Source organism: Panthera tigris, chromosome B4, assembly GCF_018350195.1.
Source record: "Panthera tigris isolate Pti1 chromosome B4, P.tigris_Pti1_mat1.1, whole genome shotgun sequence".
NCBI classification, from domain to species: Eukaryota; Metazoa; Chordata; class Mammalia; order Carnivora; family Felidae; genus Panthera; species Panthera tigris.
The window spans coordinates 15915351-15942339 of NC_056666.1; the positions used below are offsets into that span (position 1 = coordinate 15915351).

The 26989-nt window shown below is 41.5% G+C and overlaps 1 protein-coding gene and 1 pseudogene across 1 annotated transcript in view; one reads left to right on the forward strand and one right to left on the reverse strand.

Annotated features, from left to right (window-relative positions):
- Positions 1-2105: 2105 nt before the first annotated feature.
- The window catches only part of ST8SIA6 (ST8 alpha-N-acetyl-neuraminide alpha-2,8-sialyltransferase 6), a 150060-nt gene continuing 125176 nt past the window's right edge, over positions 2106-26989 (reverse strand). The window contains exons 5-8 of the mRNA XM_042991171.1: positions 13175-13319; positions 9091-9203; positions 5534-5626; positions 2106-3880 (exon numbers count right to left, since the gene is read on the reverse strand). Coding sequence (XP_042847105.1) covers positions 3406-3880; positions 5534-5626; positions 9091-9203; positions 13175-13319 — 826 coding nt within the window. The 3' untranslated portion in view covers positions 2106-3405. The remainder of the gene's footprint in view (positions 3881-5533; positions 5627-9090; positions 9204-13174; positions 13320-26989) is intronic.
- Positions 13647-15235, forward strand: LOC102961005 (annotated as a pseudogene).

Consider the following 26989-nt stretch of genomic DNA (forward strand, 5'->3'; position numbering starts at 1 on the left):
TTACCCTCAGATTTAGATGAAAATTATTTTAGAATCTTGCTATTTGGTTACATTGTCCAGCGGCGCTGAACAAGTAAAAAACAGAATCAAGCAAGCTAGTATTTCCCCTAGAAACTAGTGACATGTGGTATTACGAACAGGAGTCCTGACTAAAGTTTGGTACTTTCTAGTACCAGTAATCAGACTTTCTATTTTCAATGCTCACGGATGCACTTCAAGTTTAAGAGTGGAAGATCAAATCCAATCCATCAATATTTAAGCAATGCTCATTATGCCCGTAGATTCCTGAGAGTGTCACAGTCAGACTTGGTGGTTAATCTATAAGATGGAGTTCACAGTTTTCTTTGTTTTGATCTTGGTATAAAAACTTGTAATAATTTGCCATTATAGAACAAAAAGAACTGTGACTTATGATTTACAGTTCACATAGCTGATATATTGTATCATCAAAATTTATGGGTTTTTTTCCTTTTTTTAAAACTTTTTTTAATGTTTATTTATTCTTGAGAGAGACAGAGACAGAATGCGAGTAGGTTAGGGGCAGAGAGAGAGGGAGACACAGAATCCGAAGCCAGCTTCAGGCTCTGAGCTGTCAGCACAGAGCCCGACGTGGGGCTCGAACTCACGAACTGTGAGATCATGACCTGAGCCGAAGTCGGTCACTCAACCGACTGAGCCACACAGGGTGCCCCAAAACTTATGTTTTATTGTATTTTAGAAAGTTAAAAAAATTCTATTTTGGCACAAAAGGGCATTATTGGCACATCATAATGGGACATGTGGTAGGTTGTCCTCCACCAAAGAGGAAATGTTGTGATGTGAGTGAGGCCTCCCATTGATTTCACAAGTTACAGACCAACTTGGGAAAGAGAAACAAAGAAAACGCATGTTCTTTTTGATCAAAGACTTTTGGTTAATGCGACCCTAACCTAGCCAGGATTGTTGCAAAATTTCAACATGCTTTTAGGATGCCAATACAAATATTAATATAAATGTTAAAAAGAAGAACTTCAGTTATGTTCATGTAGAAAGGTCTACAATTGTCTCCACAACTTGTTTTTTTTTTTCCTACTGAACTTTTACTAGAATGTTGGTATCCTTAGGATGCGGCTTCTTGATCTCACAGTGTTGGGGGAGGTCATCAAGAGGACACGATTGCCAGTTGACCCATGAGCTGGACCCCAGCAACTGGAGGCTCCTTATTCCCTCCCCTGTCCCTGGCATGTGCATTCTATTTGCCTTCCCTGCTCCCAGAAGCTTCCCCAAGGACACAGCTCTGAGACAGTGATGTGGTGTTGAGACCAAGTGGACAATTTACACGTCTGACCCCAGTTAAGGCCTCTACATAAACTTTTAAGTTTAGCAGACAGATGTGGAGGCCTACTAGTCTTGTGGCCACCCAAGACAATCCCATATGCAAGGTCCCTTGCTTATTTAAAGGGCCACCTACCAATCTGAAGTGGCCTGCCTCTTTGTTTGGTCTCTCCCTGTGTTCTGTGGACAGGGGCCAGTTTTGGATTACACCTGGGAAGTTCCAGAGAAGTCTGCGATCCAACACGTACCATTTCAAATACTTCTGAAATTTGTTATCAGTGACACTGAAGATTCTACTTTGATATTCTAGAGAAGATTTCCTCAGGTGAAACAGTAAGTTATATGGGGGAAAACGTAAGTAACCTCTGCCCTTAATCATATATAATTTTTACTAAAATAACTTCGGAATATCTACTCCTTCATCACCGCAAAACGAAAAGATGAATAAATTAGACTTCATGTAACTAAAAGCATGCTCCTTTTAGACAATATTTATATATGAAGTTTTAAGCAATTTATGGAGCCAACAGGTTTCATCTGCTACAGAAGAACAAATAAAATGTGAACAAAGAATGGCATAAAACAATGTCAACCACAATGAAATGGAAGAGGTACTTTACCAAAATAAGCAGCTGACAGCAGAGTGTTCTTAAAAGGGAACCTTTAGTAAAACAGCAGTCTGGCTACGGTTAAGAATTCAGAATTGTATTTGTAATTAATTCAGCATGCGGCCAGTCTGCTCCACTCCTATTTCCGCCCTCCTTGCAACGGTACAAAGACAAGCAAGACAAGCGGGGGAAAGTATAAACACAGCTACTCAGTTCAGTCAAATAACTTATGCAGCCGATGCAGGGATGACCTATGTTAACAGGTATCGTCGTCATGTAAGGGACTGGTATAAAAATGGCAATATTTGATATCACTGAAGCTTTATTTGATGTTTGAATTATTAGTCTTACTTCTCATGTGAATATACACCTTTCCTTGTGAGAATTAAATTTTTGTGTATTTTAATCCTTACAGCTTGCCTATGAAATCAATCAGGTCACGATTACTGCCATTTCACAGAGGCGGGCCCAAGCCATCATTCCCATGCACTATAACCTCCCTTCAAGTGATAGTTTTTGGGGCAAAGACCATGATTTACCTTCAAATATCCTCATTTGCATGAATCAGAATCAAGGGGACAGCTTTTTTCCCCATCACATTCCCTCTACTTGGAATCTTCTTCATTTGTAAACACCTTACTCATTTTCAGGGCTTCACTCAGAAATGACCTCTTCTCTGAAACAGATTCCACCGAAATAGATTTATTTATTCCTACCTCTGTTTCCTCACAGTACTTCATTCATAGCTGTAACTCCTCATGCTCTTGAAATAGGTTCTCAGTGGAAAAGGAAAATGCTTAAGAGTAAAGTCAGGAAGTTAATATAAATTATAAAGAGTGACTTCAAAATGTAGACAAAGGAGGAAAAACATTGGCCTAAGTCCAACCAACACACCGTTGCAGCTAACGACACAATTCGTGAAGGTAATCAGAAGCAGGCACATTATCACCCAAAGAGAAGGATTTGATTCCTGAAGAATCAAGGGTTTGCTGTAAGTCCTTATATGCACTCTTCGAAGACAGGAAGAAGGACGAGAAGGATATGACCCATAATAGAGAGGCGTGCTGAGGAAAGAGCCCCAGCGAACGCTGGCATTTCACAGCTGTTCTCTCCAGGAAGGGTCCTCAAGACCACCCGCCTTTTATTATCGGTCTGGTGAGAGTGGAAACGGCTACGATAGATACCAACAAGGAAAAATTCGGGGAGTCCCTACCTCATCAGGCCAAATCCTCTGCCAAGAGTTTTCACAGATTACCACGTTTGCCTGAAGCGAGTTAGATTATCACGGTCCCCATTTCACAGGGAGGGAAACTGCAAATCCGAACAAGTTCATGAGCTGCTGAGGACACAAGCTTAGCGGGGAGCTCTGATCAAACCAGGTTTCAGGGCTCTTTCTCTTCTCCCTACAGCCACGGCTTTTCCTGTGGGGAAACACTGTCACTCACCCACCGCGTTGTATCAAAACCACCCCCACCTTGAGATACTATGCTTGGGCTATTTCACATTTGCTAAATTGCAGTTTGAGGATTCCCTTCAGGTGAAGTTGGAGAATTTGTCTATATTCTTTGGGCATCTCATGGAAACCGCGTTTAGGGAGGTTGTTGTCGTAGTAGTGATGGCTGACGGGTGTGTCTTTTACCGTTCTAGAGAAGGGCCAAAAGCCATACAGCTTCACGTGCTCACACAGTTCCACGGCCACACTTGTGATCATCAGGCCAGAGGACAGGCGAAACTCTGTCACACCTTCAGTTCTCCAGAAGAGGGCGAGATTTCTCAGGTACTTGGGATGGAAAAAGAGAACCTTTTGTCTTGCGTGAGCCTCTTTGAGCGTGTTATACACCTTAAAAGAGGCAATGGTGTTGGCCCTGAAAGAAAACGCCGGCAGAAGAAGGAATGCGTCTCCGTAGGTTGCAATGTCCTCCAGAAACATTTCTTTCTTTTTCTTTAAGTTCCCATACCTGCCAGATTAAAACAAAAACAAAAACAAAAACAAAAAACCACCACCATCATCATTATGATCAAAGTAGCAGTTTGGGTTACATAAGGCTGAATTGACCACTGGCCAAGCAACTGAACCACTTTTAAGAGACAAACAATGGACTCAAGTACAAGGAAGCATCCTATAAATATCAAGGGGTAGGTCTTCAACGCTCTTTTGAGGTATCTGTAAGCCTTCATTTATATTTTCTTTCTTTTTTTTTTTTAATGCTTATTTATTTTTGAGAGACAGAGAGAAACAGAGCGTGAGCGGGGAAGGGGCACAGAGAGAGGGAAACACAGAATCGGAAGCAGGTTCCAGGCTCTGAGCTGTCAGCATAGAGCCTGAAGTGGGGCTTGAACCCACAGACCGTGAGATCATGACCTGAGCTGAAGTCAGATGCTTAACCAACTGAGCCACCTAAGTGCCCCCCATTTATATCTTCTTACCGGGCTATATCCCCACTGGACCACACATTTCTTACGTTATTTTAGTTTCCAACTCAGTAATTTCTTTCTCTAAGGTTGCTTTTTGATACACAAATACTTCTAAATTAATAATGATTGATGTTTTCTCAAACAGTACACTCTTAAAATGTCTACACATTAAAAAAAAGTCACTGAGCTGTACAGCTGTTATTTGTGTATCTTTCTGTGCGTGTGATCATACAAGTTTCCTCTGAAGAACTTAAAATATCTATATCCATACACACACACCACACGTCAAATTTATCCCATGTATCGTGACAGCTCTGTATGTGTGATTTAAAGAATACCTTAGTAAATATACTAATCTGTGTGATTGTGTTTAGAAAATAAACTTTTGGGATACAGGTACAATATTTTATATTATTTTAAGGTATACTAGAACTCTCTGAATATATATTTCTATTGTGTATTTTATTAATAATGATTATTGGTCAATTTTGACGAAAACAATGGAGCAAAACTATGTATGGGATTTTTATCAACCAGCAACATTTTGTAGTAGTTATGCTGCAAAAAATGAAATAAAGGAATTATTTTTTGCTAATAAACTATTTGAAGTAAAAACTGTTTTTTTTCTGGGGGGGGGGGGGGAGGGGGAGGCCAGGTTCTCCCAAGGCTCACTCTCTGAACTTTCTAAACTCTTTATCAAGAAACTGCTCTCAAGAGTAATGCTAAAACTCTGAAAGAAAATTCTCAAAAGTAACTTTACTATTGTTACAAAAGACAAAGAGATAAATGAGTTTGCATTTGATTAGTAATGTTCAGCTTATGACATTAGAAGTACAGTTGGTCAGGGCACCCGGCTGCCTCAGTCAGTCGAGCATGTGACTCTTGATCTTGGGGGTTGTAAGTTCAAGCACCACACTGAGTGTAGAAATTACTTAAAAAATAAAATAACATCTTTAAAATACAATAAAATGATTTCCTTTAAAAAAAAAGTACAATTGGTCATACCTCTTATGAGGTATAACCTTGAGAAAAAGTAAAAAATTATGAATATATTCTTCTATCTTTTCCCCAAAAGTCATTCCAGCCATATTGCAAGTCAGTTTCAGCAACAAGATTAGTGTTTTTCAGCAACTAAGAAATGTGTTCGACAATGAAACGAATGTTCTCAAACAGTTGTGTAACTTGGAGATACTTACTTTAGTTTTATGATACTGGGGTTTACAGTCACAACATTGGTTTTACTGCCAACGTCTTTACTAACATTTCCTGTAATTGGGGGGAGGTTACACCTGAAATTTGAAAAAAAAAAAGTGTTTTCAAAATACCACTTATAAAAAAAGCACATGTACACATATGATCACTGTCACTTTACTGGAGAAAACTGTTGCTATCAAGGGGTTCTGAATTGGTCCGATTTCCATTTAAAACTGTTTAATAAGTACTGAACTCTTTCTTTTTAATTAAAAAAATATTTTTAATGCTTATTTATTTTTGAGAGAGAGACAGACTACGAGCAGGGGAGGGGCAGAGAGAGACAGAGACACAGAATCCAAAGCAGGCTCCAGGCTCTGAGCTGTCAGCACAGCTCAGCTCAGAGCCTGATGTAGGGCTTGAACTCATGAACCATGAGATTATGACCTGAGCAGAAGTACCCACCGAGCCGCCCAGGCACCCTCATACTGAACTCTTAACTGGCATTTCAACAGTGTATGAAATATACAAACTTGATAAATGTTTTCAATAATAAGACCCTTATACCTATCAAATGAGAAATGACAATTACCTTGCCAAGCTTCTGAAGAGTTCATAATCCTGTATTAAAATTATTATTTCTATCGATTATATTCCCATTGTGGTATGATTGCCAATTTACAGATTTAAAAAAATTGAGGCATTGGGACTAAGGTTACAGTCTGCCAGAAGCAAACACTGTATTAAAAAAAATCAAAATCTCCTGATTCCCATATGGATAGTTTTTCTTGTACCAAATTATGCTGTTAATAAATAAAACCCTAATGTTCCTATAATGATGTTTTCATCTAAATGTTCTCTTCCTCTTTTGAGTACTAATTTGTCTTTAGTACTCAAAACAAATTAAGAATTGTAATTTTGAGTAATTATATTCCTTTCACAAAAAAGAGACGGTTGGTTATGACTCCCCAAGTATTGCTTATAGAATTTCAAGTAGACCATTTCTTTAAAGCTATACATACAAAGGAAGCATATTTGAGTGCTTCCTAAGGAAAGCTGTTTAAAGTTCATGTGTTCTGCAGTGACTGAGGTTGAAATAGTATTCCACACTCTGTGAAACATAAAATCAAATGAACCATGTGCATCTCTCATTGATAAAAAAAATAAAAAAGATATACCAGAAAATAATTAAATATGGCACCTTGGGAAAAATAAATATTAATCACAGATAATAGTCCACAGAAATGCCCTCATTAATGGACATCCTGTAGTAACAAATCTACTTTCTTTAAAAAAAATATTTTTTTAATGTTTTATTTATTTTTGATAGAGAGAGAAAGACAGAGCATGAGCAGGGGACGGGCAGAGAGAGAGGGAGACACAGACTCCAAAGCAGGCTCCAGGCTCTGAGCTGTCAGCACAGAGCCCAATGCAGGGCTTGAACTCCCGAGCTGTGAGGTCATGACCTGAGCGGAAGTTGGACACTCAACCGACTGAGCCACCCAGGCGCCCCACAAATCTACTTTCTAAAACAGTCTCATACTCTTTTGAAAACCAAAGGTGATTTCCAATATAGTGCCGTAGGAAACTCCAAGGCAAACTACATATACAGTAGTAGTTGGTAAAACCATTCATCACTCCTCTTTTTGTTCCTTACATACTTAACTGGGAGCTCCCAGTCTCTTGAAAGGAAGAAATGAATAATAAGCAGTTTCCAGGTTGTTTTTATAAAACTCTGGACACTTATTGCCAAAATCTGGTCAGGCTTCAAATTTAAATAAATTTTAATGACTCTGACGACATTGAAACCCTCATTTGGCCTTTCAGTCTGGGAGGCTAACTTCACAGGGAACTCAGCATCAGCAACATATCTGAGCCTCGGCAAATGCAGACTCTAGAAATGTACACACCTACTGTAGAGTTATAATTTTTTTGATGTTTATTTATTTTTGAGAGCGAGAGAGAGACAGAGAGCAAACAGGGGAGGGGCAGAGAGAAAGAGGGAGACACAGGATCCGAAGCAGCTATAGAGTTATAAATTAAGAAGTTGTTGAGTTCTTTGTTTGTATTTGTTTTTAATGTTTTTATTTATTTTTGAGACAGAGAGAACAGAGCATGAGCGGGGGAGGAGCAGAGAGAGAGGGAGACACAGAATCCGAGGCAGGCTCCAGGTTCTGAGCTGTCAGCACAGAGCCCGATGCGGGGCTCGAACTCACAGACTGTGAGATCATGACCTGAGCCGAAGTCAGATGCCCAAGCCACTGAGCCACCCAGGTGCCCCTGCTTGTATTTTTAAGTCTAAATCTGTATTTCCTGTATCTGCTATAAGGTAAAATGAACATTAGGCATAAACGTCCCCACAGATGTTTTGGGAATTTTAAGTCTATACAAAGTCTAGCACAAGAAGAATTATGTATCTTTATTATGGCTTTTTCAAAATGGCTAAATCCTTCAGGTATTGGTCATTTGAACATTAATCGTGAGGAGCACACTCAGTGACCTGCTGGAGTGTCAAATCTATTGGTCTGTCATTACCTTCAGCATAAAAACTTTAACTGAGATTAAAGTGAGGCAGTGGGTTGGGGGTGGGGAGCTACCGACTGAAAATCTTCCTTTTCAGTTGCTAAAAAGGGCAGCCTGACATCGATAAAGATGAAAGGATGTCCTCTGATGTGTGAAATCAGTACCTCGGCAATAGGAAGAAACAGATTTCGACTTACTTTTTAAAAAGGTGCATTTCAATTGAAATCCATCGTCACAGGGATGAATCACCTTTCCATCGAATTCTGAAAGCGCAGAAACTCTGTAGCTTGGCTTGTTAGCACAGGCACACAGAGAAACCACTTTTGCGTCTGTTTTTGCAAGCTAGCAGGTATTGAGACACCAACACTTAAAAAGACCAGAATCTAGAAGCCCCACAATTTCTTGTTTTTTGTTTTTTTTTTTAATTTCAAGCCAGAGAACTAAATAAATAATGATGTAGCATGGCAATAGGGTGCAGGTCAGCATTTTCTTAAATTTTATCTGAGAACAAAACTCTCGAAATGCTCTGTTAAAAAATATTTTTTAAATATATATAAACCATAATTATATCTGTGTATCTGTGTGTGTATATATATGTGTATGAATATATGTATATATATATATGTGTGTGTGTGTGTATGTGTGTGTCTGTGTGTGTGTGTGTGTGTGTGTGTGTGTGTGTGTATAATCTTTTTTTTTTCAGGTGAACCTGGGAAATATTGTTCTCCAGAGTCCTTCTCAGGGAGCCATGGCATCCTTACGACACTGAAGGCTCTGAGAAGTCCTGCAGTGAAGATCCTTTTTCACCATGATCTCATGAGTTTCTGCAAAGGGGCCACAGCACAGTTTTATCCTTCTGGTATTAACATGCTGAGGAACCCATGATCCATTTCACACTTCAGGAAAGGCCATCTACGTCATTTGTAGACTTAAGCAACACAGCTCAAAGGTCAAAATTTACACGGAGTACCTTTACACTATCCTTTTAAAATATCCAACTGATCTTTGGTTTCAAAGGAACCAATTTGACAGGTCTTACCTAAAAACGAAGTCGGATTTGTCTATTTCGGCTCCACAAAGAGACTTATTCAGAATCCCCCCGTTTCCAACCACGGCACACCGATTATAAGGGTGCTCCATAAAAGGCTGAGACTATCAGGAGAAAGTGAAATATCTTTAGTTTCAGAACCATAACCATCACCGCTTAATTCCAGCAGCTTAATATTTAGACATGCTAACGAAAGAAAAAAAGCGAGGAAAAAAAGCAGAAGTAGCAATGCTGATCAACTATGACTTAAAATAAAATATGCTGTAAACTTATACTATACCTCTCATTTCTCTTGAGAGGAATAGACAGTGTATCGAATACCATATAATGTAGTAATAGAAAATATAATACATTTGCTCATAAAATATAACTTAATGTATTTTACACCACGTAATTAAGTAAATAACATTAGAATGGCAAAATCCCACATTGGGCCTTTCCAACAAACAGGAACATTTTCAGCAAAATGGAGGAAATAAAGCAATTAGAAAGTATCATTAAATCCTCTATTCTCAGGCATAAAATTAATAGCTAATTTAGCGGAAGTTTCCCGTGCTTCTTAAATAGCTAGACCTTCAGGCTCAGTGCTGACATAAGATTGATGCCTGTCATCTCTCCGCAAATGACCAGCCGCGGTTCCTTAGGGGAGGCCCTACTGACTCTGTGCTGACATCTTTCAAATTAATTTCCAAGGCCTGAATCTTTTATATTTCCTCCAAGGACCGGACTTGCCTACTCCAAAGGACGTCCCCCTTTTACCATATCCTTCCCAGTCGGAAACCTGACTTCTCGAGTCAACAGCACGCTTTCCCCTTCCCGGTCGCTTTCCCTGAAAGAACGATGTGACCTTGGGCAGCACGAAGGACGGCAGCTCAGACACATGGTCCTCGTTTACCAGTTTTGTCTTCAGAATTCAGGTGGAGGTCTTCAAAGGCACAGAGGCTGTTTCTGACTTTTAGCTTTCCCTCTTCTGTCACCACAGACCTCGCACAGTGCAATGGACACGGTGATTTTACCCTAAGTGCGGGCTGGCTCAATGGCCTGCCCTCGTGTAGCCTCCAGCCTTGTGCTGGGGTGCACCTGTACGAGCGGGTGGGAGCCAACCGGTAAATATTCAGGAATTGTGTGCACTGTTGTTAAACCACGGGTAAATATGGGGGGCCTGGGTGGCTTAGTCGGTTGAGCGTCCAATTCTTGATTTCGACTCAGGTCATGATTCCCAGGGTTGCGGGACTGAACCCCATCCCGTGTCAGTCTTCAAGAATGTGGAGGAGCTTAAGATTCTCTCTTTCCCTCTGATCATCTCCCCTGCTCACGCGTTCTTACTTTATAAAAGAAATAAAACAATAATAATAGTAATAGTAATAATAATAATAATAATAATAATAATAATAAACATTGGTAAATTTAAATCGGCCACAGTGGGGGTACTTACACCACCAAAATCGGCCAACGCTACAAATCAGGGCACCCTACTTCCCAAAAACAGTTTACCAGTACCAATGGCAACACCTCAGGGCCAACGGGGTTCTCAGAAGCCCAAAGTAACCCACGAAGCCTTATGACTGTGATGTGCTCCTGACGCTCTACCTGGGGGATGCCAAACAAGCAAAGAAAACCCTAGGTCGGTACTAGGTTTGTCTCTAGCAACTAAAAATCCTGTGGTGCATATGGTGCACAAGAGACACTCATCCAAGTGCAAGACTTATTAACGCATGTAATCCAAACAACAACCTTATGAGCGTTTTACAGACGGGAAATAAAGACATGGGTTTAAGTAACGGCTAGCAGGTGCCAGAGGTGGGATTCAAACCCTTGAAAGAGTCCACCCTCTCATTCACAACACATTACACAGCTTCTCATATTCGATGAATAAAATGTTAATTTAATTATGTATCCGATTCCTCTTTGTATCTGCAACGCCCAGCGGTACCTGGCTTTTAAATTAATGGTTCCCAAATACCTCAGGGTATTTGAAGTTCACTGCACTGCTAGCTCAAGGTGTCTTCCAACACGACCACAATAAATTCTGAATTCCATACACTGGGTAGAATGCAAATATTCTCTAAATGGTACAACAGAAAAGATTACTGAAGGAAACATCATCTCCAATTAAGCACATGAAACAATGTTTTTCTCTGGCTTCTCGGTCAACTGGGTGAAAAAGCCCATATGCTTTGGGATTTCACGTTCGGCACGCGTTCACATGAATTACAAACTCCAATGGTTCTTAAAAGAAAGCTCCCAAGAAAATGGAAAATTTGTGCCACGCTAACAATGCCTGCTCATTGCTCACCCTGGTTGAAAACCAACTTTGTTTTCTTTTTAAATAACTTAGCAAAAGTGTTTGGAGGAAATGACTTCACGACATTCATCAAAAGTATCTATTGTCACCTTCTTGCTGCATGTTCCACAGTGTTCCAGAGTGCAGTGTGGCAGAGGAGAGCACCGGGGGGGGGGGGGGGGGGGGGGGGATGGGGTGTTGGTGTGCGGGGAGCAGGGTGAAGAGGAGGTCAGCTCCCTCACATGCCTCATCCATGGAAAGGGAGTGGCCTAGCTCTGCAAGCCTTACTGTACTGACTTCAGAATTCCCTCCCCCTAATTCTGAAAACTCAGTGTAAATTTGGAAAATGGATGCTGTTGTTATTAATTGCACACAGAATCATCAAGTTTCGGTTAAGTTATTCTTTTCAAGGCGACAATTAGAAGCAAAAAAAAAAAAAAATACCTGCTGCTTCTCTGTTCTAGTCAGTCTAAAGCAAGGAAAACACTAGAAAGAGTTGCTCATTATGAAACTCTCCCAGGCCGTCCTTGATAAATAGAAATATTCTTTACTTATTATCTTTTTAATTATTGGTAATTTCAATGGATCATGAGGGCATTTTTAGAACGCTTTGAGTTATTTTTGGTCCCCCTTTCCTCCCAGAAAATTTGCAATATTTATTCTCTATCATTTCCTATTCAGTTCTCAATCATTCCCAGCAAATTCATCTTCCTTTGAATTATACTATCAAAAGAAAATCCGGAACAACTTGCATGACCAAAAAATTAGTTGTGAGAGGTCAAAGTTCTAACAAAAGGGAATTAATGGCAAGAACTGAATATTCTACAGTTGGTAAAGTCATCCCATGTTTGACCACATTGCCTTAGCTTAACTGCTTTTAATCAAATCATGAAAAGATGCCCGAGAGTATGTGTTTATGAGCAACAGGATGTTCTTCAGGACAAAAATTTTCCCCAAGTTCGGGTTTATATTCAAGGAGAAGTTTCCTCTTACGATGACACTGTGCCATTACTCACTAGTTTATTTAATGAATACATAATGAACGCATATATATGCACTGGGAAATGTTCCGGAGCTTGGGATACATCAATGAACACACTACCCAGAAATCTCTGCCTTGTGAGGTTATGATCGTTGACTGCAAATCCTTAACATATTTACTTCCCAAAGACTAGCCACTAAACCCACAGTTCTTTGTGGACGAATTGATTCAGTCACCAAAACTGACAACTGGATGAATCTCATTCCAGGTGAAAAACAGTCCTCTTCCCAAGCCCCAGTAATTACTGTGCACAAAGCCCAAATACCTCATCTCATTCAAGGATGAGTCATGAAGGACTCAAGGACTCGGAGAGCTTATCATGTAAGATATAAATACATTCCCCACAGAGCTACTTGCATTCAAAATTGCCTTTCTATTTATTTATTTTTTAGGGAGATTGAGTGAGTATGAGCAGGGGAGGGGCAGAGAGAGACATAAAGAGACAGAGAGAAAGAATCTCAAGTAGGCTCCACACTCAGTGCAGAGCCCAATGGGGGGTTTGATCCCACGACTCTGGGATCATGACCTGAGCCCAAATCAAGACTCGGACGCTCAACCAACTGAGCCACCCAGGCGTCCCCCAAAAGTGCCTTTTTAAAATGGACCCCTACAAACATCTTACACAACAAAACCACATACGGTATTTTAATTCTAAGTTAACCCCTCTATTTGTCTAAGTTACAACATAAAGTGAGAGGAAAGTCACCTGGAATGGTGACACAAATAAACCACAACAAGCCCTTACTCACCACTGGAAACATGTTAAAAATGTTCTCTCTAATTAGGATTTCATTTTTGCTTTCCACCTCGTAACTCATGTTGGTCCCAGCTGGAGTGTTATTCTGAGAAACAATGAAGTTTTGGGCAGCATCACAACAGGAGGCAAGTTTTGCTCTGCAAAGGATAAGAAAAAAAGCGAACCAAGGAATGAGATCAAAAAACCGGAAACAGAGGCTACAATGGAAAATGCAAGAGGGTTCTGCCATAGTGACTCTCAGGAGGAAGAGGCATCATTCACAGCGACATGTTCATCTCATTGCGTCCTAACTGGCCTGGATGGTGAAATGGTGGCCTGGGTGGAAAAAAGGGCAAAGAATGTAAAACATACATTCAGGTAGGGACCCTCTCACCAGCAGAAAATACTCGTTGACATAACGGTTCACATATACAAATGTACGCCTAAGCTCCCGGCTGGGGGCACCGGTGGGGAAAGCCCGGGGGTCGACGTCCCCCTCCCGGGCAGCAGCGACTCCTCCACCCTGCTCCAGGCCGAGGTGCTGGATCTGGACGAGGACGAGGACGACCTGGAGGTGTTCAGTAAGGATGCCTCTTTGATGGACATGAATTCCTTCAGCCCTATGATGCCAACGTCTCCTCTATCAATGATAAACCAAGTCAAGTTTGAAGATGAGCCAGATTTGAAAGATCTTTTCATTACAGATGATGAACCCGAAAGCCACGTTACCACAATTGAACTTTTCATCACTTACAGGATTATTACTAAGACATCTCATGGGCAATTTGACTCCAGCGAATTTGAAGTTAGGAGACGTTATCAAGATTTCCTTTGGTTGAAAGGAAAATTTGAAGACGCACACCCCACTCTGATTATTCCACCACTGCCTGAGAAGTTTATCGTGAAAGGTATGGTGGGGCGCTTTAACGATGACTTTATTGAAACACAGAGGAAGGCACTATGTGATCACCCAACTCTATTGGGCGATCACCCAACTCTAACATTGCTGATCACCCAACTCTAACATTTAATGAAGACTTCAAAGTATTTCTTACTGCACCAGCTTGGGAGCTCTCTTCTCGCTATGTGTCTCGCTATGTGATCACCCAACTCTATTGGGCGATCACCCAACTCTAACATTGCTGATCACCCAACTCTAACATTTAATGAAGACTTCAAAGTATTTCTTACTGCACTAGCTTGGGAGCTCTCTTCTCACAAGAAGCAAGGGCTTGGATTACTCAGCAGGATGGGGCAGACAGAGCTGTTGCACTGCAATGAGAGGAGTAAAAAGCCGCCCAGAAGAGTTCACGGAAATGAATAACTTTGTTGAAGTTTTTAGCCAGAAAATAAATTTGATAGACAAAATATCTCAGAGAATTTACAAGGAAGAAAGGGAATGTTCTGATGAAATGAAAGAATATGGCCCAATTCATATTCTGTGGTCGGCGTCAGAAGAAGATCTGGTTGATACTCTAAAAGGGATTGCCAGCTGCGTTGACAAATGCTGTAAGGCCACCGAAAAATGGATGTCTGGACTCTCAGAGGCCCTGCTTCCTGTAGTACATGAGTATGTACTTTATAGTGAAATGTTAATGGGTGTTATGAAAAGGAGAGACCAAATACAAGCAGAAGCGGATCCAGAGAGGAAGCTTTGACCTATAAAAAGGCAGATACTGATCTGCTTACAGAAGAGATTGGAAAACTTGAAGATAAAGTGGAATGCGCTAATAACGCCCTGAAAGCAGACTGGGAAAATGGAGACATAATATGCAAAATGATATCAAGTCAGCATTTACAGATATGACTGAGGAGAATATCCAGTACTATGAACAGTGCCTTGCTACACGGGAATCCTTCCTTGCATCACAGACTGACCTCCACTTGGAAGAAACCTCTGAAGATAAACCTGAATCCCACTGAGGACTTCTGTGCTATCTTTGGGAGACAGCATCTATTAACCAAAGTTACTCTTTCTGGATGGACTGTGTCCTTTATAAAGTGGATGAAAAACATTTAGCACTATCTGGAAAACCAACAGCTTGAAACTCAGGTATTCCAGATCATTGACATGAACTGGATACACTCGTGTGTGTGTGTGTGTGTGTATGTGTATATATATATATATATATACACATACACACACACACACGAATATATATACATGAATATATGTATATAAATATTTAGCTTAGTTTTTATTTTAAATTTATGTGCCAATAATTATATATAGAAAATTTTTTGTCCAAATATTTGTTTGTGGAACATGTCCTTTTAAATATATCATGAAGACTCAGTTTTAATAAAAAGTTTAATATAAAACAAAACAAAACAAAACAAAAAAACAAATGTACGCCTAAGGATCACGTTGTAACATTGAAGAGAAAAAGACAGGATGCACTGTAGTTATTTCATAGTAATTATAAGGTACGGAAGGTACATTAAGAACAGTGTTACAGTCACCAAAGCAACATGTAGTCATTTACTAGGAAACAAGCCCAATGAAAGGAAGAATCATTCAATACAGTGATTTGTTTCTGGCTTCAGTGGTTTAATTCACAAGCACAAAGTATTTATATTCAAGGTGTACGACTTCATGTTTTGACATGTTTGTACATTGTGGGACAGTCCCCACCACAATCGAGCTAACTTACCTACCCATCACCTCACATGGCTGTCTTCCCCCCTCAGCCTTGTTTTGTGGTGAGAACAGTTAACATTTACTCCTTTGGCAAATTTCTAGCATACAATTTAGTATTGCTATCCACAGTCACGCTGTTGTAAAGTAACAGTGACTTTCTAAGTGAACTTAAAGTTGCCAGTTCTTATAGAAAGCCTAGAAAAATGTAATTTATGTTTAAAAAATTTTTTTTAATGTTTATTCATTTTTGAGAGACAGAGACAAAGAGAGACAGAGCATGAGCTGGGGAGGGGCAGAGAGAGAGGGAGACACAGAATCCGAAGCAGGCTCCAGGCTCTGAGCTGTCAGCACAGAGCCTGACGCGGGGCTCGAACTCACGAACCGTGAGATCATGACCTGAGCCGAAGTCAGATGCTTAACCGACTGAGCCACCCAGGCGCCCCAGTATTTATTTATTTTTGAGAGAGAGAGAGAGAGAGTGTGTGTGTGTGCAAGCAGGGGAGGGGCTGAGAGAGAGGGAGACACAGAATCCTAAGCAGGCTCCAGGCTCCGAGCTGTCAGCACAGAGCCCGACGCGGGGCTCAAACCCGCAGACTGTGCGAACATGTCCTGAGCTGAAGTTGGATGCGTAACCAACTGAGCCACCCAGGCACCCCAAGAAAAATGTAATTTAATACCAAGCTGTGTTTACAACTCCTACATGGAGTGAAACATTATTAATAGAACGTAGGCCCAGTCAGGTCCTTTCACGGATCATCTGAGTTTTCCCCTGACCTCTGGCAGGTCAATCCAGATCCACTCAGAGCTTCTATTTTGCTTCCATCATTTTCTAAGGATGCAGGGTCCACAGCATCACCTGGTAATTATTCCAGAGTCTGATCAACCTTGAGGTCCAGGGATTCTCCCATTTGCACAACTCCACTATCTCTTAACTTCAATCCATTTCCCTTGTTAGTTTTCATAGGATCTCTCCGTAAAAACACTTCATGTAATTGAAAATGGTAATAAATCAAGCAGAACTTGAACCTTTTCAATCTTGAAGCCTTCAGAGAAGTTTCTCTTTTCTCTCAGATTTTCCTCCTAGGACCAGTTTTTCATTATTTTAGTCATCTTGTTCCTCTTTAAATCTTTACTTATTTCTCCATATTACTTAAAAATATGTATCAAACAGGCTTTTAAGACAGAGAACAAACTGAGGGTTGCCGGACAGGAGGTGGGCAGGGGATGGGGTAAATGGGTGATGGGGATTATGGAGGGCACTTGTGGTGAGCACTGGGTGTTATATATAAGTGATGAGTCACAAAACCCTACTACTGAAATTAATATTATACTACATGTTAACTAGAATTTAAATAAAAAATTGGAAAAGGAAAAATATATATAACAAAGCTGAATTCAATCCTAGCACAAGGACAGTCAATATTCAGTGAAAAGGGCTGACTGTGGTCGCTGCTGACACCCTAGATTCATAACTGGTCCTTCCCCATTGGTTGGTTTTTGGTCTGGAACGGTATATTTTTGTACGTGTTCCTATTGAATTTTGTCCTTCTGAAAAAATACAATGCTCTAATCTGTCACGATCATGTTGCATTATATTCCAGGCTTTCTGAATTTCAGTAATTCTCAGGGTATAAAAAGTCAATGCTGTGATATGATTTGTACCCTAAAATCAATATTTTCAACAATACTTATCAATTCATCTATATCATTTAACTAGTACATTCCTCTTAATCGAATTCTATCACCGGCTTATCCCTCTTTGGATTTCAGAACCTATCATGTCTTAAAGATAGTTCATGGAGACTGACAAAAAGAAAAATTAAAAATGGAAGGATGTGTAGTCAAAAACATGATCTTAAGTAGTTTTTAATTATAAATTTAACTTCATAACAATTCGTATTGTGAAATCAACATTCTTATCTGTTTAATATTTTAAATGTCTCTTTTATGCAGCATTTTGAGCAAAGACAGTAGAATAAATTCTCATTTACCTTTAACAAGTAGCTAAACTTCTCTAAGGATATTCAGTGCTTAAAAGAATATTGTAGGGGCGCCTGGGTGGCTCAGTAGGTTAAGCGTCTGACTTCAGCTCAGGTCATGATCTCTCAGTTTGTGAGTTCAAGCCTCACGTCAGGCTCTGTGCTGACAGCTCAGAGCCTGAAGCCCATTTAGGATTCTGTATCTCCCTCTCTCTCTGCCCCTCGCCCATTCACACCTTGTCTCCCTCTCCTTCAAAAATAAAATAAAACATTTAAAAAAAAAGAATATTGTATCACCAAAAAACACTAACCACTGCATGCTTTGTGTTTTCTTATATTAGTAGGTTTTTTTTCTGAAATTGCATTTTTAACATTGTATTATAAAATTTTCAAACCTATAGGAAAACGCAAAGAATTGGCCAAGAAGTACCTGAGTAACTACCAGCTAGATTCTATAATTCACTTTTGCATTTGCCTTATTGCGTTATTACTGTGTATTCATCAATCCATTTTTGTTATAGTTATTACAATTCAAAGTCAAATACAGATATCGGTACACTTCACTGCTAAAGATCTCAACACTTATATCATTATTTTGTTTACATTTGTGGGTAAATTTTACATACAATAAAATCATAAGCACATTTGATGAGTTTTGAAAAATGTACACACCCCTGTAACCCAACCCCTATCAAAATACAGACTCTTATCTACACCCTAGAGAATTCCCTCATATCCCTTCCCAACCTGTCTCTAGCCCTTACCCACCTCCAGGTAAGCACTTTTGTCATTAGAGTTTTTGCCAAAGATTGGTTTGCTGGGGCGCCTGGATGGTGCAGTCGGTTGAGCATCCAACTTTGGCTCAGGTCATGATCTCACAGTTTCTGAGTTCAAGCCCTGCATCGAGCTCGATGCTGACAGCTCAGAGCCCAGAGCCTGCTTTGGATTCTGTGTCTCCCTCTCTCTCTGCCCCTTCCCTGCTCTCTCTCTCTCTCTCTCTGAAAAATAACATTAAAAAAAAAAAAAGAAAAAGATTAGTTTGCCTGTTCTAGAATCCATATAAACAGAATCACATAGTGCATATGCTTTTGCGTAAGACTTCCTTCTCTCAGTATATAAATGCTTTTACAACCCATCTACATGGCTGTGTGTATCACTAGCTTGTTCTTTTTCATTGCTGGAGTACTATTCCACTGTATGGATATGCCAGAATTGGTTTAGCTAGTGCCTTTGCAGGTAAAAAAAAAATATCAAAAATCAATGTGAAACACCTCATAATAACCTCCCAGGAAAAATATCAGAATAATTATCTCAAATTTCATTTGTGAAGCTTGTCTTCGCTGGCCAATGGGACTTTGTAAATCTTTATATTCAGTGGCAGAATTATAAATGCATGCTGTCACTTCCCAGCTCATCCATGCAGTAGAGACCCCTGTGGTAGCCAGTGTCAGTATAAAGTTGAGGTACTTAGAGCAAAAAAGAAAAAAATGGAATTTTATCTCTGCTATCCCATTTCCCATCATTCCTAAACAGACTCACTTCTGGTCTCTGGAGACTCTAAAGTCAGCTAGGTATGTTCACAATAATGAACAATTTTCCCTTCTTGTATAAAAAGAGCAGGAAACATTTAAAACATGGACACTGTTGGTATTACCCACACGTGATGGTTAACTTGATGTGTGAGTTTGGACCAAGGCAATGCCCAGATACGGATAAAACACTATTTCTGGGTCCGTCTGTGAGGGTGTGTCCAGAAGAGATGAGCATCTGAAGTGCTGGACTGAGTAAAGAAGACTGCCCTCCCTGCCCAGTGCAGCTGGGCGTCGTCCAATCTGCTGATGGCCCGAGTACAACAAAAGATGGAAGAAGGCAAATCTGCTCCCTGCGTGAGCTGGGCTGCCCATCTTCTCCTGTCATCAGACATCGGTGCTCCTGGTTCTCAGACCTTCAGACTCAAGATGAGAACTCATACCCCCGCACCCTCTCCCCCACTTCTTGGGTCTTGAAACTCAGACTAGAACCTTCACCATCGGCTTCTTTTTCTTCCAGGCCTTCAGTTTTGGTTCCCACCGGCTTTCCTGTGTCTCCAACTTGCAGATGGCAGATAATGAGACTTCTCAGCCTCCATAACTGTGTGAGCCAATCCCTCAAAATACATCTCTATCTATCTAGATATATCCTACTGACTCTGTTCCTCTAGAAAGCCCCAATACAGATACAGGTACAAAGAAGTGGGCTGCTCCTGTGACAAATATGTACCAAAAAATGTACAAGTGGCTTTTGTACTGGATGATGGGAGGAGTTTTTAGGCACATGCTAGAAAAGGCCTAGACTTCCACGAACAGAATTTTAAAGGTGTTTCTGTTAAGAACTCAGGAAGAAAAGAGGAGCTCTGTAGAGAAAGATTCCATCTTCTTACAGAGTAAGAAGCAGAATACTGGAAGATACGTGGATGCTACCTAACGGCTGTTCTGATGAGGTCTCAGATGGAAATGAGGGACATGTTATTATCAGAAGACAATGGAGAAGAGGTGATCCTTGTTACAAAGTGGCAAAGAACTTGGTTTTGAATTGTGTTTTGGCTCTAGAGTTTTGTGGAAGGTAGGTGCTCAAACTGGATATTTAACTGAGGAGATTTCTAAGCAAAATATTGAGGGAGTAGCTTAGTTCCTCTTGACTGCTTATCACAACATGCAAGAAGAGAGAGATGATTGGAAGACCGAACTACTCACCAAGGGAGAAGCAGGACTTATAGATCTGGAAAAATCTCAGGCTATCCACATTGCAACAAAATGAGAAAGCATGTTCAGGAGAGAGCACTAAGAGGGTGGTCAAGAATCTGTTTGATAAGGAGATTAATATGGGTGTGAACCAGACTTAATCAACCACCCAGCAGGAAGACTACCGGTTTGAACTAAAGAAGAGGGACACAACAAGGAGCAAAGGAAGGCTGTCAGAGTGAGAATTAATAGGATGGGACCACAGAGCTACCTGGCTGCAAACACGCACTATTCTTCAAGATCAGGGAAGAATGACCCCAACATTGATTCAGGCTGTCGGGGTGCATCCTTGGTTTCAAGAAGGGAGATATGCCTTTGACAGGCCAGACAGCCTCTGCTCAAAGCTGTGCAGGTGAGGCCACTTGGGGACCCATCCTTGCCTGCAGAGCTTGGGGACAGGACCCCAACCCAGTGGGCCTGGAGGGCAGAGCCCGAGAGTTCAGGAAGTTTGTCTTGCTAAGTGCTGTACCTGCTTGGGACCTGTCATTCTCTCCTTTCCTAGTTTCCCCTTTTGAAATGGGAATGTCTATCCTATGCCTGTCCCACCAGGGTTATTTTGAAGCACATGCCTTGTCTGGTTTGACACACTGGAGAGGAATTCTGCTTCAGGATTAACTGTACCTCGAGCTCACTCCTATCTGATTTAGGGGATATTTAGATGAGACTTTGGACTTCAGAGTTGATGCTGGGACCAGTTAAGACTTTGGGAGCTGTTGGGATGGAATGGATGCATTCTGCATATGAGAAGAACATGAATTTGGGGGGACTGCACTTAATACATCATGGACAAAACATCTGTGTCCTCCCATAGACATCCTACCCGCCACATGATGGTGTTAGAAGGTGGGGCTTGTGGGAGGTGATTAGGATTAAGTGAGATCACAAGGGTGAAGCCCTAATGATGGATTAGTGCCGTCAGAGAGTCCTCAGAGAACCTGCTTCCCCTCTCTGCTCTCCACCACATGAAGCACAACGAGAAGGCTCAGTCTGCAACCTCGAAGAGGGTCCTTACCAGAACTCGACCATGCTGGCCCTGATCTCAGACTTTTTAGCCTCCAGAACGGTGAGAAATCCATGCCTGCTGTTTATTAGCCACCTAGTCTATGGAACTTTGTTATAACAGCCCAAACTGACTAAGACGCTAGAAAATATGATCTTTACCATGACACCTAGATTGTCCAAACTGTGTGGTTTCACATTCCACAATAGTAAATGTCCAACAAGACGAGCACGCACAAACCACACACTTGGAAAGCACCCTAGACTTTCCAGAGCATTTTCACATCCACTTATGTCATCTGATTCCCGTGACAACCAGGGAAACAGAAAAGATTATTCTCATTTCAGAGATGAGAAAACTGGAGTTGAGAGAGGTTAAATGACTTGACCGAGGCACCCAGCTTATAAATGACCCCGACCCAAGTCTCCTCTGACATTCAATTCTCTGCAGTTTACGCTAGAGTATGTTATAATTGGGGGTGGGAGGTGGGGGGTAATAATCTCATTGGGAGTTTCTTCCTTCAGGACGCTTTCCATAATGGCACCACCACAACATAATGGTTCCCCCAAATAATGTTGGTAACGCCTCACTGAAAACTTGCCCATTCACAACTCAAAGGTGGCAAGAAGTTTACATATAAATACTCCAATCCTATATATAACTGAGATATTCAAGGCTCTTGTTTTACATGACATACAGGGTCCTCCAGAGAATCAAGGTTAAAGCGGTCCAGCCAACGTGCTTCCCTGTGTCAAAGGGAGAAGAAACCCCCAGCTTGATGATGGTCTAATGCTTGCTGTTTCATACCTTCAGACAACTTCCTCTATACACTCCGGTTTCAAAAAGCAAAGATTAGGGGCACCTGGTTGGCTCAGTCGTTAAGCGACAGACTCTTGGTTTCAGCTCAGATCGTGATCTCACAGCTGGTGGGATCAAGCCCCACGTCAGGCTCTGTGCTGAGTGTGGAGCCTGCCTGAGACTCTGTCTCTCTGTCTCTGCCCTCCCCCTCAAAAATAAATAAATAAAAGGGGGGAAAAAAAGCGCAAAGATTACTCCCCTCCATGCCCAGGAAAGAACCAAATGGAGTTCCAGAACTGAAAAGAATTTACATACTTTCCCACGTGCTTACTTCTCAAGAAGCAGGTTGGTCCCGAAAGAATCGGGCTTAACCCCTGTAGCCTAAACCTAAAACGACAGAGTCCAGAAAATGTGCACGTCATCTCCGTATCACGTCTGGTCCAGGAGATACCCTTCTGAGAAGGGGATCTTTCTTAGAACCGCAGAAATTCCTTTTCCTTTTACACTGCCGGGGCTGAGTGTTTCCTTTGTTTTTGTTTTGTTTATTTTGTTTTGTTTTTTTTTTTCCTATCCGTTTTAGGTCTCGGGTCAGAATGCTCCTTCGGTTCTAAACGGGATGCTTCCTGGATTTCCATGAAATGTTGATGAGCGCCTCAGGCTTAGAGCGTGACGGGCTGTGGAATACACTTGTGAATACTAACGACCTGACCGCCCCAGCTTGGAGCTCACAGGCGTCTCTTCTATCAAACTCCCCCAAACTCCTTAATAAGATGTGGGACGGTCAGGGTGAGGCAGAGGGTACAGGCACTTGCCGAGTGTTAATAAATAGCACCCTTCCTCTGAGATCCATTCTCGAAGACTCTAACAAGGATCCGAGGAAAGGGAGCTTTAAAACTTAAGCGCTTGTACAACCTAATCATCCTAATCAGGTCCAAAACAGTCACATTTCTTTTCTGTCACCAAAACCACCACATGCTTGGGCTAAGCAATACACCAACTCACTGCCTCTTTCCTCGTGATGTCCCCCGCCCCCCGCTTTTTTCTTTTTTGGTCTTTCTTCTATGTCTACTCTACATTCTATAATTCGTTGATTGACCACTAACAAAAATATCAAACACTTAGCGCACTCTGACTATATGCTAAATATTTCACATATATTATCTCACTAAGCCCCACAATAACCCTACAAACTAGGTAGAGTTGCCATTTATTTTACAGTGGAGGACGACCCAGGCTTGTCAGAGGTGAGGAGGTCACACATCACGTATTCATTCATACGTACTTAGCACGGGGGTAGTTACTGAGCACTGGGAGATGCCCTGTCTACACATGAATGAATAAACCCAGCACTGCCTCTGTCTTAATGGTATTTGCGATCTAGTAAGGAAGAAAATAAACAGGTTTTCAAGGATGCGCGGGAAGGGTAGCTGTTTATGACACCCGCCCTCAAATACGCTGCGTTGCTACGTTATTTTGAGCTGCAGGCAGTTGAAAAGCAGCAAATGCAGGAAGTTTTCTTTGAATTCCCCTTATCTGCCTAAAGGAGCTTAATAGTCATAAATCCCCTGCTCAGTAGTTCCACCAACGAGGGAAGATGGGTCCTTATCGCAGGAGAGGGAACGAGACATCACACGCAGACTTTGTCGTAAACTATCACACCTCCCAACCGGTCTCCTAAGAACCCTCATCTTTCCTAAAACCCACTGACTCTCCTAAGAGGCCTACGTGCCCCTGCTCCTTCCCCATGAGGATGGGATCTCAGCCTGAATTCGAAGTCCCCTCGGGGAGACACTCATCTTTCCGCGGGTGTCACCCACGGGGTCTACATGTCCATAATGTTCTATTTGTTTTTCTCACTCATTTCTCTTTCGTTACAGGGGTTTCAGCCAAGAACTCAGAAGGGGAGAGGAAAATCCTTTTCCTCCCCAGAAACTGTAGAACAGTAAAGGGTAAGGCCGAGATTCAAACCCAGAACTCAAAAACCCTTACTATAAAGCCCCTCTCAGCCAATGCCCTACAAAGTACCATGATGTGCAATGCTCCCTAAAAAGGAATTGGGGGACATTAAGTAAGTAAAGTGTGCTAGTTTGAACCACCGTATCTTACACTCTAATAGATTTTTCTAGAACCCTCCAGTTCATAATTGGAAGCCACTGTCAAAAAAAGTAAGAGAGCGCTGTGGGCTCAAAGGGCCTTTTGTATCCTGTAACTATCGGTATCACATGACGTGACATCCCGGCCCCGTCTCCACGCACCTCGTCACACTCTCGTGGCCGCACTGGGCTCTGTGTGAGTCCGGGAGTTTGTGTGTGAGCCTGTGTGTGCAGCACTGTGGTGTGGGGGCATGGGGAAGGTGGAAGAGAAAGAATAATTTGGAACTGGAGTGCCTGGGTGGCTCAGTCGGTTAAGCATCCAACTCTCGATTTTGACTCAGGTCACTAATTCACGGTTCGTGAGTTCAAGCCCTGCCTCGGACTCCGCGCCGACGGTGCTGAGCCTGCTGGGACTCTCTCTCTCCTCTCTCTGCTCCTTCAGCACTCTCTGTTACTCAAAATCAATAAATAAACTTGAAAAAAGAAAGAAGGCTTTGGTATGAGAGGTTGAGAATAAGTCATCCCTGGCACGGAGGCTTTGAGGAATGAATAAGATTTCCAATCAGGTTTTAAATGGACTCGTGATAACAGCAGCATGTAGTGGCTTACTAAAATTCAAATGTGATGTGAACCACATAATTAAAGGAACAGAGGCCACACAAAGTGGGGAGAGATGCACCGTCCTCTGTCATGCTCAGGCGACACTCCGTGTGCTTGGGTCTGTTGTGTAAACTCTGCTTTCAAAAGCACATTGAGAAGCCAGGGCCCCTGTCTGGAGGCAGCAGGTCTGCTGGTGGAAGAACTGAAATTCGTGACAGGTTGAAAGCAAAACAAAACAAGACAAACTAACAACGTCCAGATTGGAGAAGGACAGATGCAGGGGGGAATTAACAGCTGCCTGCAAATATTATATGTACGTATATCCAGAAGGAATTAGATTTACCTTGTGCGAGTGTAAGATCCAGAATTAGGACCCACACACAGAACAATTGAGCACATATTCGCTGGGCTCTCATCAGAGGACGGTCCTGAGGATCACACCTTACAACTCAGCGCAAATACGAGTCAAGTATGGATAGGCCCTGGCCTCTGGGACCTTACGTACATTAGGAGAGACAGACATAAAATGTAACTGGTATTTCACTGTCATTTCAGGATCATACAGGTTGACACGAGATGAGGCTGTGATAAGAAGCGGAGGAAGGGCACTGCAGATAAGCGGGGGGAACAGGGAATATTGTGTGAAGGGGTTAGTACAGTGCTCAGCACACAGGAGACACAGGAGAAATATTTGTTCAATGAGTGAATGGTCTTGTGTTTGTGAGCATGGACAACAGGGGCGGGAGGCCGGACAGGAAGGCCCATTGGGGGTCTATGACTAGAGTTTACGTAACTAAAGATTAAAAGGGCCTCCACTAAGCAAGTGATTCCAGGGTGAAAGGGCAGGGGTGGGGGAAGATGTGAGATCTATTTAATGGATGAAAAAACACGGGTGAGAGACAGACAAAGGTGGCCAGGAGAGAAGACGATGGCTCCACCAGAAATTACTGCCAAACTCAACGTCACGAAAATTTTCCCCAATGTTTTCTTCTAAGAGTGTTATAGTTTTTGTCCTTAAGTTGAGGTCTTTGATCCATTTTGTGTTAATTCTTGCATATCACGTGAGGAAGGGGTCCAACTTTATTCTATGCGTGTGGTTATTTTCTGCACCATTGTTTGAACAGACTGTCCTTTCTCCATTGAATGGTCTTAGCAAAAATGAATTGGCCATATACGGGAGGTTTATTTCTATTCTATTCTGTTTATGTATATGGCTGTCCTGATGCCAGTAACAAAGTAAATGTGTTTTATACATGACATTTAATCCCCATAATATTCTTTTGAAGTAGACATTCTTATTTTCATTTTATAATTGAGGAAACAACCTCAGAAAAATTAATTCCCTGAAGGAATCACAGCTAGTAACTGGGAGATTAAAGATTTAAACCCATCCAATTCCAAACACTGGAAATAAAATCAAGTTCCTAGAAAGACATTTCTCCCCGGGGAATTGAACCCAGACAGTTAAAAGCACTGAAACAAAATAAACTTATAACTCTGCAAAGTTGAAACTCTTTTAAAAAAGCAAAAACAAAAACAAAAACAAAAACAGAAGATAATGGCTGCACGACAGGGTGCTTCTCCAGATTTTCCAGGACGCTAGATGTTCCCCAGGGGAATTCCTTTATTCCCAAGCTTCTAAATTTTTGAAGAATAGGAAACGATTTAATTAATCCAGAAAATATTTTTCAGCTTTGAGTTTTTACATGAGGCCTAGCTGCAGAGGAAAGGAGAAAGACGAGAAAGAAAGAACAAAGCAAAACTGCGGGGAAACCAAGAAAATAAAAACAGACATAAAAGTGACACAGAGAGGAAGAAAACTGTGAAAAGCAGAGGGGACGAAGACAGAGGCAGGAGACCGTCTCTCTCTCTCTCTCTCTCTCTCTCTCTCTCTCTCTCTCTCTCTCACACACACACACACACACACACACACACAC